This window comes from Scyliorhinus torazame, chromosome 5 (genome assembly GCF_047496885.1).
Source record: "Scyliorhinus torazame isolate Kashiwa2021f chromosome 5, sScyTor2.1, whole genome shotgun sequence".
Classification (NCBI taxonomy): Eukaryota; Metazoa; Chordata; class Chondrichthyes; order Carcharhiniformes; family Scyliorhinidae; genus Scyliorhinus; species Scyliorhinus torazame.
The window spans coordinates 204,245,225-204,265,554 of NC_092711.1; the positions used below are offsets into that span (position 1 = coordinate 204,245,225).

The 20,330-nt window shown below is 47.7% G+C and overlaps 1 protein-coding gene across 3 annotated transcripts in view; it reads left to right on the forward strand.

The window, feature by feature from the left end:
* Window positions 1-20,330, forward strand: part of dock11 (dedicator of cytokinesis 11) — a 386,085-nt gene that overhangs the window by 276,382 nt on the left and 89,373 nt on the right. For all 3 annotated transcript variants that reach the window (XM_072505033.1, XM_072505034.1, XM_072505035.1), the window contains exons 42-44: window positions 5,146-5,259; window positions 13,984-14,199; window positions 18,121-18,178. In XM_072505033.1, the coding sequence (XP_072361134.1) occupies window positions 5,146-5,259; window positions 13,984-14,199; window positions 18,121-18,178 (388 nt within the window). The remainder of the gene's footprint in view (window positions 1-5,145; window positions 5,260-13,983; window positions 14,200-18,120; window positions 18,179-20,330) is intronic.

The window sequence follows — 20,330 nt, forward strand, 5'->3', positions numbered from 1 at the left end:
TGCCATATTATATTATTATATTATTAGCATTGTGCAGGTCAAGGATCGGAGGTGGAGGAGCAGTCTCTGTCAGCGAGAGAACCTGAGAACATCTCAGACACTCAGAAGGTAAGAAGGTAAGTAAGTGATTTTTACTTTTATTCCTTTTTTCAAATTGTGTGTGTCGGGGGGAAACTGAAGTGACATCACAGAAAAGCTGTGACCTGAGTGGCTGGTTGGGATTCTAACCTAAATTTTAAAAAAAATTTGAGTATTTGGGAACTAATTAAACATAATAACTTAATTATAACTTAGAGGATATCTAAGCCAGAGATTGGAGAGTATTATAGTTAGCTATCGCATTTCTATTAGAAATCTAGTGCTAGGAAACAGATAGTTGACAGTAACTTTGCAATTTAAAAAAAAAGTATTAAAAAAAAAAGACGAATTTTAATTTTAATTAATTGACGCAATGTGCTTTGCTCTGACTGTGAGATGTGGCAGGTCCGGGAGGCTTCCAGCGTCCCGGATGGCTTCATCTGCAGAAAGTGCACCCAACTGCAGCTCCTCACAGACCGCATGGTTCGGTTGGAGCAGCAATTGGATGCACTTAGGAGCATGCAGGTGGCGGAAAGCGTCATAGATCGCAGTTATGTAAATGTGGTCACACCCAAGGTGCAGGCAGAGAAATGGGTGACCACCAGAAAGGGCAGGCAGTCAGTGCAGGAATCCCCTGTGGTTGTCCCCCTCTCGAACAGATATACCCCTTTGGATACTGTCGGGGGGGATAGCCTATCAGGGGAAAACAGCAGCAGCCAGAGCAGTGGCACCACGGCTGGCTCTGATGTTCAGAAGGGAGGGTCAAAGCGCAGAAGAGTAATAGTAATAGGGGACTCTATAGTCAGGGGCACAGATAGGCGCTTCTGTGGACGTGAAAGAGACTCCAGGATGGTATGTTGCCTCCCTGGTGCCAGGGTCCAGGATGTCTCCGAACGGGTAGAGGGAATCCTCAAGGGGGAGGGCAAACAGGCAGAGGTCGTTGTACATATTGGTACTAACGACATAGGCAGGAAGGGGCATGAGGTCCTGCAGCAGGAGTTCAGGGAGCTAGGCAGAAAGTTAAAAGACAGGACCTCGAGGGTTGTAATCTCGGGATTACTCCCTGTGCCACGTGCCAGTGAGGCTAGAAATAGGAAGATAGAGCAGACAAACACGTGGCTAAACAGCTGGTGTAGGAGGGAGGGTTTCCGTTATCTGGACCACTGGGAGCTCTTCCGGGGCAGGTGTGACCTGTATAAGATGGACGGGTTGCATCTAAACCGGAGAGGCATAAATATCCTGGCCGCGAGGTTTGCTAGTGTCACACGGGAGGGTTTAAACTAGTATGGCAGGGGGGTGGGCACGGGAGCAATAGGTCAGAAGGTGAGAGCATTGAGGGAGAACTAGGGAATAGGTTTAAGGTGGCTCTGAGGCAGAGCAGACGGGGAGAAGTTGCTGAACACAGCGGGTCTGGTGGCCTGAAGTGCATATGTTTTAATGCAAGGAGCATTACGGGTAAGGCAGATGAACTTAGAGCTTGGATTACTACTTGGAACTATGATGTTGTTGCCATTACAGAGACCTGGTTGAGGGAAGGGCAGGATTGGCAGCTAAACGTTCCAGGATTTAGATGTTTCAGGCGGGATAGAGGGGGATGTAAAAGGGGAGGCGGAGTTGCGCTACTTGTTCGGGAGAATATCACAGCTATACTGCGAGAGGACACCTCAGAGGGCAGTGAGGCTATATGGGTAGAGATCAGGAATAACAAGGGTGCAGTCACACTGTTGGGGGTATACTACAGGCCTCCCAACAGCCAGCGGGAGATAGAGGAGCAGATAGGTAGACAGATTTTGGAAAAGAGTAAAAACAACAGGGTTGTGGTGATGGGAGACTTCAACTTCCCCAATATTGACTGGGACTCACTTAGTGCCAGGGGCTTAGACGGGGCGGAGTTTGTAAGGAGCATCCAGGAGGGCTTCTTAAAACAATATGTAAACAGTCCAACTAGGGAAGGGGCGGTACTGGACCTGGTATTGGGGAATGAGCCCGGCCAGGTGGTAGATGTTTCAGTAGGGGAGCATTTCGGTAACAGTGACCACAATTCAGTAAGTTTTAAAGTACTGGTGGACAAGGATAAGAGTGGTCCGAGGATGAATGTGCTAAATTGGGGGAAGGCTAATTATAACAATATTAGGCGGGAACTGAAGAACATAGATTGGGGGCGGATGTTTGAGGGCAAATCAACATCTGACATGTGGGAGGCTTTCAAGTGTCAGTTGAAAGGAATACAGGACCGGCATGTTCCTGTGAGGAAGAAAGATAAATACGGCAATTTTCGGGAACCTTGGATGACGAGTGATATTGTAGGCCTCGTCAAAAAGAAAAAGGAGGCATTTGTCAGGGCTAAAAGGCTGGGAACAGACGAAGCCTGTGTGGCATATAAGGAAAGTAGGAAGGAACTTAAGCAAGGAGTCAGGAGGGCTAGAAGGGGTCATGAAAAGTCATTGGCAAATAGGGTTAAGGAAAATCCCAAGGCTTTTTACACGTACATAAAAAGCAAGAGGGTAGCCAGGGAAAGGGTTGGCCCACTGAAGGATAGGCAAGGGAATCTATGTGTGGAGCCAGAGGAAATGGGCGAGGTACTAAATGAATACTTTGCATCAGTATTCACCAAAGAGAAGGAATTGGTAGATGTTGAGTCTGGAGAAGGGGGTGTAGATAGCCTGGGTCACATTGTGATCCAAAAAGACGAGGTGTTGGGTGTCTTAAAAAATATTAAGGTAGATAAGTCCCCAGGGCTTGATGGGATCTACCCCAGAATACTGAAGGAGGCTGGAGAGGAAATTGCTGAGGCCTTGACAGAAATCTTTGGATCCTCGCTGTCTTCAGGGGATGTCCCGGAGGACTGGAGAATAGCCAATGTTGTTCCTCTGTTTAAGAAGGGTAGCAAGGATAATCCCGGGAACTACAGGCCGGTGAGCCTTACTTCAGTGGTAGGGAAATTACTGGAGAGAATTCTTCGAGACAGGATCTACTCCCATTTGGAAGCAAATGGACGTATTAGTGAGAGGCAGCACGGTTTTGTGAAGGGGAGGTCGTGTCTCACTAACTTGATAGAGTTTTTCGAGGAGGTCACTAAGATGATTGATGCAGGTAGGGCAGTAGATGTTGTCTATATGGACTTCAGTAAGGCCTTTGACAAGGTCCCTCATGGTAGACTAGTACAAAAGGTGAAGTCACACGGGATCAGGGGTGAACTGGCAAGGTGGATACAGAACTGGCTAGGCCATAGAAGGCAGAGGGTAGCAATGGAAGGATGCTTTTCTAATTGGAGGGCTGTGACCAGTGGTGTTCCACAGGGATCAGTGCTGGGACCTTTGCTCTTTGTAGTATATATAAATGATTTGGAGGAAAATGTAACTGGTCTGATTAGTAAGTTTGCAGACGACACAAAGGTTGGTGGAATTGCGGATAGCGATGAGGACTGTCTGAGGATACAGCAGGATTTAGATTGTCTGGAGACTTGGGCGGAGAGATGGCAGATGGAGTTTAATCCGGACAAATGTGAGGTAATGCATTTTGGAAGGGCTAATGCAGGTAGGGAATATACAGTGAATGGTAGAACCCTCAAGAGTATTGAAAGTCAAAGAGATCTAGGAGTACAGGTCCACAGGTCATTGAAAGGGGCAACACAGGTGGAGAAGGTAGTCAAGAAGGCATACGGCATGCTTGCCTTCATTGGCCAGGGCATTGAGTATAAGAATTGGCAAGTCATGTTGCAGCTGTATAGAACCTTAGTTAGGCCACACTTGGAGTATAGTGTTCAATTCTGGTCGCCACACTACCAGAAGGATGTGGAGGCTTTAGAGAGGGTGCAGAAGAGATTTACCAGAATGTTGCCTGGTATGGAGGGCATAAGCTATGAGGAGCGATTGAATAAACTCGGTTTGTTCTCACTGGAACGAAGGAGGTTGAGGGGCGACCTGATAGAGGTATACAAAATTATGAGGGGCATAGACAGGGTGGATAGTCAGAGGCTTTTCCCCAGGGTAGAGGGGTCAATTACTAGGGGGCATAGGTTTAAGGTGAGAGGGGCAAGGTTTAGAGTAGATGTACGAGGCAAGTTTTTTACGCAGAGGGTAGTGGGTACCTGGAACTCGCTACCGGAGGAGGTAGTGGAAGCAGGGACGATAGGGACATTTAAGGGGCATCTTGACAAATATATGAATAGGATGGGAATAGAAGGATACGGACCCAGGAAGTGTAGAAGATTGTAGTTTAGTCGGGCAGTATGGTCGGCACGGGCTTGGAGGGCCGAAGGGCCTGTTCCTGTGCTGTACATTTCTTTGTTCTTTGTTCTTTGTACATGTGGCTTCAGGCCCACAGCAATGTGGTTAACTCTTAATGACCCTCTGAAATGGCCCAGCAAGTCACTCGGTTCAAGGGTAATTAGTGATGGACAATAAATATAGGTCATGACGGAGACACCCCTTGAAAGCAAAATTGCAATAACAAAAAATAACTTTTTAAAAAGTGACATTCAGGCAGTACGGCGGCGCAGTGCCTCACAACGCCGAGATCCCAGGTACGATCCCTGCCCTGGGTCACTGTCCATGTGGAGTCTGCACATTCTCCCTGTTTCTGCGTGGGTCTCGCCCCACAACCCAAAGATATGCAGGGTAGGTGGATTGGCCATGTTAAATTTCCCCTTGATTGGAAAAAATGAATGAATTGGGTACTCTAAATTTATTGATAGAAAAGAATTTTTAAAAAGTGACATTCAGAAAAGAACAAGTCAGCATTACCAGCCGTTTGATCAGAGCTGAAAATCTACAGACATCTTTTCTCGAGGGCAAAGTGGAGGGCAGCAGAAAGTGGGGTCGACCTGAGCATAGTGAGATCACAGGGCGGTTGCAGATGAGCGACATTGGGTGTGTGAGGATGGTGCAAAACAGAGAAGTGTGACATGACAGCAGATCATCTGGTAGGAGGAGCAGCAGCTACAGCATCCAGTGGATTTCAGCTGGCATAAGATTGAAAATAACCTTCTTTCTATTGAAGAGTTTTAAATTGTTGGAGATTTTGGAGATAAATGATGTACAACATACAGTTTTATTTCCTTTTCAGATTATAATTGCTGTGAGCCGGCTGATAGCTGATGTGGTTCTAACTGGAGACTCTCGGTTCCAGGACTCGCTCTCAATTATCAATAACTTTGCCAATAGCGACAGGGCTATGAAGGTATGTACAGGCTTCTCATTGTTAAATGTAACACAGTGTGCCATGTGATGGAGAGTGGAGCATTTCCTCAGCTCCTGGGATCAGTGCTAGTACAGTCCCCCTTGATCCCTCACACTTAACACAAAAGAAACTTTGAAGTAAATTAGACCATAAGATGTAGGGGCAGAAGTTAGGCCACTCACGCATTGAGTATGCTCCACCATTCAATGAGATCATGGCTGATCTGATACAATCCTCAGAACCACCTAGGCGTAGTGTTAGGGCCCGTAAGGCCAAAAAGGTAGACACCAATTAAGTTGGCACGGGTGCAGGGCAAGGTTGAGTTATAGGGGCTAAGGCACAGGCTGTGTATATATTTCTGCACAATAAACACCTGTTAACCACCGTTAAAACCTGCCTCGGTGTTCTGTCTGATGGGTGTGGGCTGGGCGGGGGTGGGTACCAGTGCAGGCCCTGTGGGAGAACCGTGCGCGCTGGCCCTGATGAAGACGTCATGCGGCCTCCCTTGCCTGTCCGCACCCCATGTCCTGCTCATCGATCCCCTTCCCCGCATCCTCCTCGTCGGACGAGGCCTGTCCTTCCTCCGGATGGGCAGCATGGTAGCACAGTGGTTAGCACAGTTGCTTCACAGCTCCAGGATCCCAGGTTCAATTCCCAGCTTGGGTCTGTGCGGAGTCTGCATGTTCTCCCTGTGTCTGCATGGGTTTCCTCCGGGCACTGAGCCCGGCTCCAGCCGCTTTCATTGGGAAAATATTTTCTTTTTTTAAAATATATTTTTATTAAGAATTTTTCAATAACAATATTTTCCACCTTACAAACAAACCCCCCCCCGCAACAAAGAAAAGAAAAGAACTCGCGTGGCAAGACATGAACATGGCAAGTCAATAAAATACAGAAGTTTGTACAATGGATTCTTCCCGGACATGTCAGTTTCCGGATCATTGGAGAAAAGTCTCCAAACTTCCGTAGGATCTGCATTACCTCAAACATCCCCTCCACTGGATCCGTCACATACAGCAACAGTTCGTCTGCATACAGCGACTCTCTATGTTCCTCTCCCCCTCGAACCACCCCCTTCCATTTCCCCGACTCCCTTAACGCCATTGCCAAAGGTTCAATTGCTAATGCGAACAGCAGAGGGGAAAGGGGGCACCCCTGCCTCGTCCCTCGATACAGCCGGAAATATTCCGACCTCCGCCAGTTCGTGACCACACTCGCCACCGGGGCTTTATATAGGAGCTTAACCCAACTAATAAACCCTCCCCGAACCCAAACCTCTTCAACACTTCCCAGAGATACTCCCACTCTACCCGATCAAAGGCCTTCTCCGCGTCCATGGCTGTCACTATCTCCGCTTCTCCCTCCACCGATGGCATCATTATCACACTTAAGAGCCTTCGCACATTGGTATTTAACTGCCTACCCTTTACGAATCCCGTCTGGTCCTCGTGAATCACCCCCGGACACAGTCCTCAATCCTCATGGCCAACATTTTTGCCAGCAACTTAGCATCTACATTAAGGAGCGAGATCGGTCTATATGACCCACATTGCAGTGGGTCCTTATCCCGCTTCAAGATCAAAGAGATCGTCGCCTCCGACATTGTCGGGGGCAGGGTCCCCTCCTCCCTTGATTCATTGAAGGTCCTTACCATCAAAGGGGCTAACAGGTCTACATACTTCCTGTAGAACTCCACCGGGAACCCATCCGGCCCCGGGGCCTTCCCTGCCTGCATGCTGCCCAGTCCTTTAGCCAGTTCCTCCACCCCAGTTGGCGTCCCCAGACCCGCCACCCCCTGCACCTCCACCCTTGGGAACCTCAACTGATCCAAGAATCGCCGCATCCCCTCTTTTCCCCCTGGGGGCTGGGACCTATACTGTTCCTCGTAAAAGGCCTTAAAAGCCTCATTCACTTTCCCTGCACTCCGCACTGTAGTTCCCCTGCCATCTTTGACTCCACCTATTTCCCTCGCTGCCATCCTCTTACGGAGCTGGTGTGCCAGCATCCTGCTTGCCTTCTCCCCATATTCATATATCGCCCCCTGTGCCTTCCTCCACTGTGCCTCTGCCTTCCCTGTGGTCAACAGGTCGAACTCCATCTGGAGACTTTGTCTCTCCCTGAGTAGTCCCTCATCCGGAGCCTCTGCATAGCTCCTATCCACCTTTAAAATCTCCCCCACTAACCTCTCCCTTTCCCTGCCCTCTCTCTTCACCCTGTGAGCCCTGATGGAGATTAACTCTCCCTGACCACCGCCTTCAGCGCCTTCCATACTACTCCCACCTGCACCTCCAGATATCTTTCAATACACCCCTGCACTCTCCCGCACACTTTCTCATCTGCCAGCAGTCCCACATCCAACCACCACAACGGGCGTTGGTCCCTCTCCTCCCCCAGCTCCAGCTCCACCCAGTGCGGGGCATGGTCTGAAATGGCTATGGCCGAATACTCCGTTCCCTCCACTTTCGGGATCAGTGCCCTGCCCAAAACAAAAAAAATCTATCCGGGAGTAGGCCTTATGTACATGGGAGAAAAAAGAAAATTCTCTGGCCAAAGGTCTGGTGAATCGCCACGGATCTACTCCCCCCATCTGATCCATAAACCCCCTAAGCACCTTGGCCGCAGCCGGCCTCCTCCCCGTCCTAGATCTGGAACGATCTAATGCTGGATCCAGCACCGTGTTAAAATCCGCACCCATTATCAAACTCCCTACCTCCAGGTCCGGAATATGCCCCAACATCCGTTTCATGAATCCAGAGTTTGGGGCATATACATTCACCAGTACCACCTCCGTCCCTGCAACCTACCACTCACCATCACGTATCGGCCTCCCTTGTCGCTACTATGTTCTTGGCCTCAAACGACACCTGCTTTCCCACCAGAATTGCCACCCCTCTATTCTTCGCATCCAGCCCTGAATGGAACACCTGTCCCACCCATCCCTTCCTTAACCTGACCTGATCTACCACCTTCAGATGTGTCTCCTGAAGCATGGCCACGTCTGCCTTCAGTCCCTTTAGGCGCGCGAACACTCGGGTCCTCTTAACCGGCCGATTTAGGCCTCTCACATTCCACGTGATCAGCCGGATTGAGGGGTCCCCCCCCCCCCTGCTGACTAGCCATCTCCTATCTTAGGCCAACCCCGTGCTCGCGCCTCCCGCACCCTCCAGTCCCCAAGACGGGGAACCCCCGCCCCGACCACCTCTTCCATTTTCAGTTCCCCCTCGGACAGTGCAGCAGCAACCCTAAAATTCCCCCCCCCCCCTCCCGCTAGATCCACATCTAGCACTTTTGCTCCCCCCATATTACTTCCGTGAGTCAGCTGACCTCTGCTGACCCCGGCTTCCCCCACCTCCCCGTTGATCTCCCCGTGTGGGAGCCTCTCCTCCTCCTTACCTTCCTCCACCACCCCCCCCACCCCCCTTTTGACGTGGGAAAAAAGCCCGCGCTTTCCTGAACCAGCCCCGCCCCCTGTGGCACAGCTCCTGTTGCGGCCATCATCCCAGTTCCCTCATCCCCGAGTCTCGCCTCCCTCCAGGACCGACGCCCACATTCCCCATCATCATCATTTTGTCTACAGAAAAGAAAAAAGGAAATTTTAGGAATTTTAACCAGAACTCTACCCACATCCCCATCCATCATCCCACCCACAAAATATTGTTTACCCATATTTACAACCCCATATACAACCACATCCCCTCAGTTTGAATCCAGTTTTTCCGTCTGTATAAAGGTCCAAGCCTCTTCTGGCGTTTCAAAATAATGGTGTCTGTCCGGAGAAGTGACCCACAGTCGCGCAGGCTGCAGCATGCCGAACCTGACTCTTTTTCTATGCAGCACCTCCTTGGCCCGGTTGAAGCCAGCTCTCCTCTTTGCCACCTCCGCGCTCCAATCCTGGTATACTCGGATCACCTCGTTCTCCCATCTGCTGCTCCGCAGCTTCTTGGCCCATCTCAGCACACATTCTTTGTCCACGAAGCGATGGAACCTTGCCACTATCGCCCTTGGCGGCTCATCTGCCTTGGGTCTCCTCGCCAGGACCCGGTGAGCCCCTTCCAGCTCCAGGGAAGTCGGAGAGGCCTCCGCACCCATCAGCGCATTGAGCATCGTACTCACGTACGCCCCGGCATCAGCTCCCTCCACTCCTTCAGGAAGACCCAGAATCCGGAGGTTCTTCCTCCTCGACCTTTTCTCAAGGACCTCAATTCTCTCGGCCCACCTCCTGTGCACCGCCTCGTGCACCTCCATTTTTACCGCCAGGCCCTGGATATCGTCCTCGTTGGTGTTCACTTTATCGTTCACCTCACGAAGCTCCACCGCCTGGGTCTTCTGGGTCTCCTTCAGCCCCTCGATCGCCAACAGCATCGGCGCCAGCACCTCCTTTTTCAGCACCTCCACACTTCTCATGAGGAACTCCTGCTGGTCTGGCCGCCACGCTGCTCGCTCTCCGCCATCCGCCATCTTGCCTTCTTCCCCTCGTTTTGATCTCTGCTCCATGGCCTCTTTCCTCGTTGCTCCACCGCTACTCCCTGCAAAATATTGTAGGGAGGGACCTCACTGCTCCTTCCCACACGGGATCAATCTGAAAAAAGCTCCGTTGGGGCTCCTCTGGAGAGCCCGAAAGTCCGTTTTTGCGGGAGCTGCCGAAACGCGCGGCTTAGCTCCGCATCGCTGCAACCGGAAGTCCATTGGGAAAATATTAAAGTCCTTTATAATGGACTCTAATATTTTCCCAATGAAAGAAGTCAAGCTGACTGACATATATAGTTACATGCTTTTTGTCTTCCTCCTTTTTTGAATAAAGATGTCACATTGGCAGTTTTCCAATCCTCTGGGACTTTTCCAGAATTTAAGGATTCTTGGAAGATTAATACCAGTACGGCTTCTATCTCTATGGTTATTTATTTTTGGAATGTTATTGGTATCCATCATGAAGACTAATGCAAAGTGTTGGTTTGACTCCTCCGCCATTTCCTGTTTCCCCATTATTATTTCCTTATTCTCATTCTCTAAGGGGTCTATGTTCACTTTTGCCTCTCTCTTTCTTTTTATATATTTAAAGAAGCTCTTGCGGCCTGTTTTTATATTACTTGCTAGTTTACCCTCATAGTTTATCTCCTCCCTCTTTATTATTTTGTTGTTTTTTAAAACTTTCCCAATTCTCAGATTTTCAGCTAATCTTTGCCACATTATATATTTTTTTCTTTCAGTTTAATACTATCCTACACTTCCTTGGTTAACAGGGTTAATTCATCCCCTTCCTAGAATCCTTCTTCTTGACTAGGATATATTTTTGTTGTGAGCCATGAACTATTATTACAAATGTCTGCCATTGCTGATCAACCACCCGTCTTTCCTGGTAGCTGGACTCCCAATCCACTCCAACCAACTCTGCCTTCATTCCTTTATAATTACCCTTATTTAAGTGTAGCACAGGTGTTTCTGACCCAAGTTTCTCTCTCTCAAATTGAATGCTAAATTCTAGCACGTCATGGTCACTGCTTCCTCGAGGATCTTTTACTCTGAGATTGTTTATTAAATCTGCCTCATTACACATTACCAAATCCAAAATATCCTGATCCCTAGTTGGATTCAGAACATATTTTTCCGAAGCAACTCTCCGGAATACTCTCTGAATTCTTCCTCATGGCTACCTCTGCCAACTTGATTTTCCCAATCTACATGAAGATTAAGGTCATCCATGATTAAAGTGCTGCCTTTTTTACATTCCTTTATTATCTCCTGATTTATTCTCCATTCTACAGTATAGCTACTGTTTGGGGGCCTATAGACTACTCCCACCAGTGTCACCTTCCCCATATTATTTCGTACCTCACCCATATGGATTCGACATCTCACGATACAAGATCATTTCTTGCTGTTGTACTTACTCCATCTCGCATTAACGAAGCTACCCCACCACCCTTTCCTTCCTGCCTGTCCTCACAAAATTCACATACAACCCAAATATTTATTTCCCAGTTTTGATCTCTCTGTAACCAAGATTTGATAATGGCTATAAGATCATACTCATTAACGTCAATTTGTGCTACTAGTTCATTTCTTTTGTACTGGATTATATGTGCATTTTGGTAAAGAACAATTGATTTTGCTTTGTTACCGTTTTTTTCCCTTTTTGATCCTATGTGTTGCTGTTTTATATTTTTTTACACTCTGCCCCTTCCTCTCGCACTCTGGAAATTATTACCTAAATAGCTGCCTTGTAATGCTTTCATATCCTTTTACTTTATCGGCCTACATATCCCCTGTACAGAACTGGCCCCTCATCTATTTAGTTTAAAGGCCTCACTATTTCCTTAGTTATGCAGTTTACAAGAAAACTGGTTCCTGCACAGTTCAGATACAGACCATCCCATCATTACAGCCTCCATTTTCTCCAATACTGATGCCAGTGTCCCGCAAACGGAAACACATTCATTCATTTCTACCACACCAGTCTTTGACTCACATATTCAACTCTCTAATTTTCTGTAATGTTTTTAAAGTATACTAATTATTTTTTTTTCCAATTAAGGGGCAGTTCAGCGTGGCCAATCCACCTACCCTGTACACTTTTGAGTTGTGGGGTGAGACCCACGCAAAAACGGGGAGAATGTGCAAACTCCACACGATCAGTGACCCGGGGCCGGGATCAAACCCGGGTCCTCAGCGCTGTGAGGCAGCAGTGCTAACCACTGCACCACCGTGCTGCCCTATAATTTTCTGTAATTGATCTTCAGCTGTCCATTCAAATTGGATCTCGCTCAATTATCTATTCAATTCTGCCATGAAGTTTCAACACCGTCTCGCTCCTTGGCGAGCTTACTATTTACATTTATTGCCTTTGCATGAAGTGATTCAATTTAAAACTGTCCCACATCAAAAGAGCTTAAATGGTTTCAATTCATCTTTTTCACAGCAGAAACCATCTGCATCAAAGCAGAGTACTGGAGATGCATTCAAGCATGAAGGGAAAGATAAATAAATCAAGCACCTCTGTTTGGGCCAATAAAACTGTTAATCACTTGCTTTTGAAATTTATTGCTATGTAAAATTGAATGGAATTTCAAAGACTGTCAGGGGATTTGAAGGCCTTTTAAGTGTTCTGGGCTTTCAAGGAAGCCTCTACTACTTGTAACAGTTGCTGATTTAAAGACTTTAGTCTGAGGCAGCAGATGGTAGGAAAGGGTAAGTGAAAATGCAGTGATTCGTCACTGGACTGCCTGGACTGCTCTTCGGCTTTCATGTAGGGTAACTGATGGATCTGTTGGGTCTCTACTGGGGTGGGGGGGGGGCCTGGAGGGGGAACCCAACCCCCAAGACCTCTGGGGGACACCTTACCCCCAGCCTGGCATGGGCAGAGAACTCTTCACGCCCCTCGGGCTCTACCGGGGCAGGGCTGCGCTTGGCGAACCTCGCGACAAAGCCCATCCCGTGGAGTTCCTGATGAGGGATTCGGAGCATTATGGTGGGGCGGGAAGACCCGGGCTTCAAACCCATTAATTGTATGCATTTGCATGCTTTACTTTAATTTACATGTTCCTGGCACTGGAGGGCTGGTAGAACGTTGCCGGCAGAGGATCACAGCTTAGCAATGGGTTTAGCACTCGGTACAAACCCTATTTATCGGGAGGACGCTCCATTCTCTACCCGATTGGGATCCCTGGTCAGATCAAAGGTTAATGGAGAATCCTGGACTTCGTCACACAGTCTGCTGTGCTTTATGCCCCCTCCCACAACCACCATTACCTTCTCAGCAACATTAGGGATGGCCAGTAAATGCTGGCCTTTCCAGTGCTGTTCAAATCCAGAGAATGCTTTGAATGCACTGGTATACACAAATCTCTTCCCAATGGTAAATGCTGGGGCTCTTTATTTTAAGTAGAACATAAGAACTTGGGGAAAAGGAAAGTCTGTCAGACCCAAAAGCCTATGTCATGTCACCGCTGTCCTTGCAAACCAGCGAGTGCGCTGACTTGATTCGAGCAGTGCCACGGGTTACTGTCCGACACGCTCTGTACCATCACCTAACCAACCCTTGTCCGTTTCAGATTTTCTACTGCTGAAACCCTCACCTGTTGTGTTTTCTGCTGCTTCTTGACTTGATGGTTCCAGTGCTCTCTAGAACAGCCTCCCATCATCTTCTCTCCACAAACCTGAGCTCAGTCAAGCATTTTGCTGCCTATATCCTAACTTACACAAAAGGCTGTTCGCCCATCCCCCTGTGCTCGCTGACTTGCATAGACCCACCGCCCCCCAGGTCCAGCAATGCCTCAGCTTTAACTTCATATCCTCATGTTCAGATCCCTCCACAGCCTCTTCCCTCCCTATCTCAGTGATATCCCCCAGGTCTCCAGTTCTCTGCAATATCTATCCTCCTACAACTGGCCCCTTGATCGTTTACCACTTCCATCAGCCTATCATTGACGGTTACGCCTTTGGCTGCTTAGCGGTTAAATCCTAAATCTCTCCGTTTCTTTCCTTCTTTCAGACACTCCTTAGAACCTACCTCTTTGACCAAGCTACCTAATACCTCGTGATGTGGTTCAATTTCAAATTCTGCTTTCTAGCATTCCTGCGAACTGCCTTGTGACATTTTATTTTGGTGAAGGCACCATGTAAATACTTATCGTTTATCGTGTGTGTGAATAGGCCTGGTTCCAAAGACAAAAAGCTGGTTATACTTTTGGATCTTTATAACAGCCCATTTCTTTCAACCTTGCTCAGACAACTGCTTTTCCAGGTGAGGTGAAAGAACTGACCAAGAGAATCCGCACTGTACTTATGGCCACAGCTCAGATGAAGGAGCATGAGAAGGACCCCGAGATGCTGGTGGACCTTCAGTACAGTTTAGCCAAGTCCTACGCCAGCACCCCTGAACTCCGGAAGACCTGGCTCGGCAGCATGGCGAAGATCCACTTGAAAAACGGAGATCTGTCGGAGGTAATTATCCCACTCGTTTAAACAGAGCAGGTGAATGAATTTAACCCCCATCAGGACACGTACACAACATTTGGAAATGGGAAACGGGTATCAGTAAAAGAGGCTGTGAAACTGTGATTCTTTGTGAGGTGAAAAAAACGACTAATTGCTGTAGTTACCCAGTCTGGCCTCCGTGTGACTCCTTTCCTAAGCCAACTCATGGAGACTCCACAGATTGGCCACTTTTTTACTGTACTAGTTTGAACTGGACTAGTTTGAACTTCCCGGTCAGTTGCCATGCAATCCCCGTGTCTGCGTGGGTTTCCTCCGGGTGCTCCGGTTTCCTCCTACAGTCAAAAGATGTGCAGGTTAGGTGGATTGGCTATGCTAAATTTCCCTTAGTGTATAACAAAAGGTTATGTGGAGTTACGGGGATAGGCTGGAGGTGTGGGGATAGGGTGGAGGTGTGGGGATAGGGTGGAGGTGTGGGGATAGAGTGGAGATGTGGGGATAGAGTGGAGGTGTGGGGATAGAGTGGAGGTATGGGGATAGGGTGGAGGTGCGGGCTTAGGTGGGGTGCTCTTTCCAAGGGCCGGTGCAAACTCGATGGGCCAAATGGCCTCCTTCTGCACTGTAAATTCTATGATTCGATGAATCCTTCCCAGGGATCATCCTGTGGAGGGCGGGTGATTGAAGAAGGAGGATTCCCCAGTACATCCTTGGGGTACCCCCCCCCCTCAAGTTTCCAGATGCCCTGCTTCCAGTGCTGGAAATTATGAGCCATCGTTGACCTGGTTGTTATTGGTTTCATTTCCTGTCACCAACAACACGAAGCGAGGCTGTGTCTTGGCTCCAGTTTGTTCGTCATATATTTTTCGACCATGCTACAGTGCTCACTCAAAGAACTTGACACAGAGGTACACATTAAATTCAGGACAGGTGGCAACCTCTTTCATTTGTAAAGGCTCGAGACTTGCGCAAAGGTTATTGAACAAATCCGAGTGAACTCTTGTTCACAGATGACTGCACTCTCATAACACATACTCCAGGGGATATTCAGCTGCTTGTTGATTACTTTCTCCCAGCCTTAGGCAGCGGTGGATTTAGTGTTAAACTGACTTTGAATCCATCGCTGGCCTGAAGACACTTTTGCCTGACAAGTCTGAAAAACAGTGATCTTTTATCTGCCTGCCCTGGCCACGTACTGCAAAACACCACAGTTATAATCAAGAGCACACTCTGTCCTTGAAATTTTGCCACCCTGGAAGTGTCCTCTCCAATGACATTACACTGCATGAAGAAATGAGCCATTTCCTGGCAAACGTAAGCTCAGTGTTTGTCAGGCTCACGCACAGTTTGGAAAAAAACATGGGGCTGTATTCTCCGGTTCCCCCAGCCACCTGTTTCTTGGTGACATGCTGTTTGCTGGTGGCAAGATTCTATACTCCCACTGCTTGTCAATGGGATTTCCCATCGAAGCCGCCCCACACCCCCAGGAAACATGATGATGGGGGTGCGCTGCAGGCATTTAAAAAAAAAAATTGGGAGTACTCAATTATTTTTTCCAATTCATGAGCAATTTAGCGTGGCCAAGCCACCTATCCTGCGCATCTTTGGGTTGTGGGGGTGAAACCCACGCAGACACGGGGAGAATTTGCAAACTCCATACAGACAGTGACCCAGGGCTGGGAGTTGAAACTGGGTCCTCAGCGCCGTAGGCAGCAATACTAACCACTGTGCCACCGTGCTGCCCCGCGCTACAGGCATGATCAGAGAATCTCAACGGGCAGAGAATTCCAGTCATGGAGTCCGTTTCAGAACAAAAGTTCAAAGTCTACCGGATAGTACATCCAACTTCTTCATGTTTATGAGAGTTGGACAACCTGCCGCCATCACACAAAGCTACTGGAAGCATTCCATCTCCTCTGTATGCAACAGCAGGTGGCCGGACAAAACACCCAGCACAGTGGTCCTTGCAAAGTGCTGCATCGCTGGCATTGACAGCATGCTCATCAGATGTCCGCTTCGCTGGGTCAGGCATGTGATTCACAGGTGGATTTCCACAAACCAAAGGTGGTAACTACAGCAAGCTGAACATGGGAACCTGTACCACAGCACGTCCCAGACTTGGATATGAAGATGATATGAAAGGCCAATCTCAGAGCTTGCAAACTGGATTCCAATACATTGGGGAAAAACAACCTTGGACAGACTCAAACGGAGAACTCTCTGACATCAACCCATTTCAACATTTGGGAAGAAAAGAGCCAAGTGCCTTCCGGCGTGGTGCAAAACCAATGCCTCCAACAGGGACTTCAAGCACGGTAGCACAGTGTGGGTAGCACAGTTGCTTCACAGCGCCAGGGACCCGGGTTCGATTCCCAGCTTGGGTCACTGTCTGTGCGGAGTCTGCACGTTCTCCCCAAGTCTGTGTGGGTTTCTTCTGGGTGCTCCGGTTTCCTCCCACCAGTCCCAAAAGACGTGCTTGTTAGGTGAATTGGACATTCTGAATTCTCCCTCTGTGAACCCGAACAGGCGCCGGAGTGTGGGGGCTGGGGAATTTCACAGTAACTTCATTGCAGTGTTAATGTAAGCCTACTTGTGACACTAATAAAGATTACTAATTATTATTATTTAATCAGGATTTGCAAGAGGTTATGCAAATCAAGACTTGGCCTTATGTCATATGAAATGGCGTCAACCAAGGCTGTAAGCCGCTCTTTTTTTCACAGAGCACTTATCTGCTGAAGTGATAGGAGAATCCATCGTCAATGCCTCAGAAAAACCTATAAATAATAGTTTTGAAATGTTCAGTTGATCCCTGACACCTGTCGGAGAGAGTTCTAGATTCTCATTGCCCTTTGTGTAAAGAGTGCTTCCTGATATCGCCTCTGAATAGGCTAGTTCTGATTGTCAACTTGTAACACCCACCCACTGACAGAAATATCTCTCTGTCTTCCCTCTCAAATCCTTCAATCATCTTAAACACCTCTATTAGATCAGCCCCTGCTCTTGTATATTCAAGAGACTACAAGCATAGTTTGTGCCAATGCGCGTCAAGACCAATTATACATGTCAAGCTTTATATATGGCCTTCATTTAGCTCTTATTAATCTGATAGCCAAAGCATTTGACTAGACCTAATCAGCAGGTATGCTGATAAAGGTAAAGTCGCCTTAGTCCCAGATGACCATCGGCTGCTTTTCCCTTTGAGGGAAAGAGCAGACTGGTGGTAATTTAACACAGCAAATTCCCACACACATCAATGAAGTGATGGCCAAATAAGCTACTTTTGTGCTGTTATTTGTGGGATAAATGTTGCCCTGCACTTCTCTCTGTAAATAGTGCCATCAGCCCCCTGAGAGGGGGCAGACGGGACTCGCCCTCACATCTCAGCCCAAAGGTGGCCTCGCTTTAACATCTCATTCAACAGATGGGCACCTTTGACAATGTGGCCTTCCCTCAATCCTGCATTGAAGTATCAGCCTGGATCATGTGCTCAAGTTCCCCAGTCCTGGACTCCCTCGTCAATCAAAAATCTGACTAACACTGCCTTGAATAAATTTCGTGACCCTGCCTCCACTACTCTCTGGGGTAAAGAACTCCTGACGAACGACCATCTGAGAGAAAATTATCATCTCAATTTGAAATGGGAAACCACTTATTTCTTAAACTGAGCTCCCTTGTTATCGTCTTTCCCAGATGGGGAAAACATCCTTTGAGCATCCACCCTGCCAATAAGGCCACCTCGCAATCTTCTAAACTCCAATAGATACAGGCCCAACCTGTCCAACTTTCCTTATAGGACAACCTCTTCACCCAGTAATTAGTCGAGTGAACTTTCTCTGAACTGTTTCTAATGCCATTATATCTTTTCTTAAATACTTAATTGTCGGGCAAGTTGTGAATGAGTCTCTGTAACATGTCTCTTCTCCTTTGCAGGCAGTGATGTGTTATGTTCATGTGACAGCCTTGGTTGCAGAATACCTTTACAAAAAGAGTAAGTGAGATATTTTGTACTGAACTCAATGGCTCTTTTTTAACAAATTAAAATAAGATGTTAGTTGAATATAAGAGCCTTTAATGCCTTGGGATGTTTCATTTTGTTAAGGGTGTTACATAGACACAGCTTGTTGTTACTTACTTCACCAGGCTGTTCTGTGTCTGTATCTGGTTGTAAATATCTGCAGTCTCTTCATTGATAAAGGAAAGCTGTTCAGGAAGTTACTACTGGACACAATTCTGACAATATTCCTTTATGACTGTAACTCGGGGCTTCTCTTTTCCCCACCCCTGCCGACAAGCGCCCGTGGTCATCACGACTGGTTTCTGTTTCCGGAAATGTCGCGCCGCCGGGAGTGGAACATTCCACGGGGTCAGACACTATGGTGCAGAGATGTTTCATTATATTTAAATGCATGTGGGCAGCACGGTGGCGCATTGGGTTAGCCCTGCTGCCTCATGGCGCCGAGGTCCCAGGTTCGATCCCGGCTCTGGGTCACTGTCCGTGTGTGTGGAGTTTGCACATTCTCCCCGTGTTTGTGTGGGTTTCGCCCCCACAACCCAAAGATGTGCAAGGTAGGTGGATTTAACACGCTAAATGGCCCCTTAATTGGAAAAAATGAATTGGGTACATTAAATTTATTTTAAATATATATATATATTTAAATGCATGTAACTTTATGGAAATAGAGTTCATACCCTTTCTGGGCGTGAACCTGATCACGTCACCATTGGAGGGGGTGGGGGGAGTGGTGTGGGGGGTGGGTGGGGGGGGGGGAGATCTCAAACTGAGATCTCGCTGGCGCAAATCCCGTTATGGACCTCTCGAGTGATTTATTGGCTAAAACGGGATTTGCACCTGTGGCTGATGGACCCAAAAAACCGTGCCTAACATGTCCGGTCACACAACAGAAGCAGAGAATACTGCAACAAAGGGAGGAATCCATTCAGCTCATCGAGGTTGCATCGGCTCTTTCAAAGAACAATCTCGTTACCTCAATCTCGACTCTTTCCCCATATCCTTGGATTATTTTCCCACTTCAAATTTCCTCCTGGAAGCCACCATTGAATCTGTATCCACCACCCTATCGGGATGTGCACTCCAAATCCTTTTTTTAAAAAGAGTACACAATTATTATTTTTTTTCTCCAATTAAGAGACAATTTAGCGTGGCCAATCCACCTAACCTGCACATCTTTGGGTTGTGGGAGGTGAAACCCATGCAGGCATGGGGAGAATGTGCAAACTCCACACAGACAGTGACCCAGGGCTGGGATTCAAACCTGGATCCTCAGCTCTGCAGTCCCAGTGTTAACCACTGCGCCACATGCCGCCCTGTGCATTTTAAATCCTAACTATTCACTTCATAAAATGATTTCTCCTCATGCCATCTCTTGTTCTCTGGACAGCCAAATTAATGTTCAACGATTGGAAACTGTTTTTCTTTATTTACTCGATCTAAGCTCTTCATCATTTTCAGCATCTCTATCAAATCACTTAGCCTTCTATGGAGAACAATTCCAGCTTCTCCAACCTAGCTATCTAAGTGTAATTGTTGATGCCTGGAACCATTCCAGCAAATCTCTAATGCACCCTCTGCATGTCCTTCCGAAGGAGAAGTGCCCAGTTAGTCAGAACCAATTGGGAAGTATCCCAGCAAATTCCTTTTTATAATGAGGTGTATGTGTGGGTGTATGTCTGCATGCCTGTGTGTGCTTGGGGTCTAGTTTGTGGGGTTGGTCTGCCTATCGGTTTGCACCTGTCAATGTGTCTGTGTGTGTATAGGTGTCTGTGACATATATATGAATGGGAGGATGAGACACTTCGAGTGGGATCATAGGCATGCAAAAGTACCTGGGTGTGAGAATAAGCTGACAAGTGGCAGCATGTGTACAAAACTGTCTGATTCAACATAAGCACTCAGCAATAAAGAGCTGCGAAACAAAGACTTTGTCTTCCAGCTCCGATCTTATGGCCCGATTCGGACACACCAGTTACCCATCAAGCAACATTGTAACTGCAGTCCTTATGCTCCTACTGTGAGAGCAATTTGTCATTTAAACCTTTTAGTCCCAGTTGATATTTATTAGGGTTTCATTTAAAATCATTACACCCTCCATAAACGCTATGACTTCAGATTGTTTATGGAC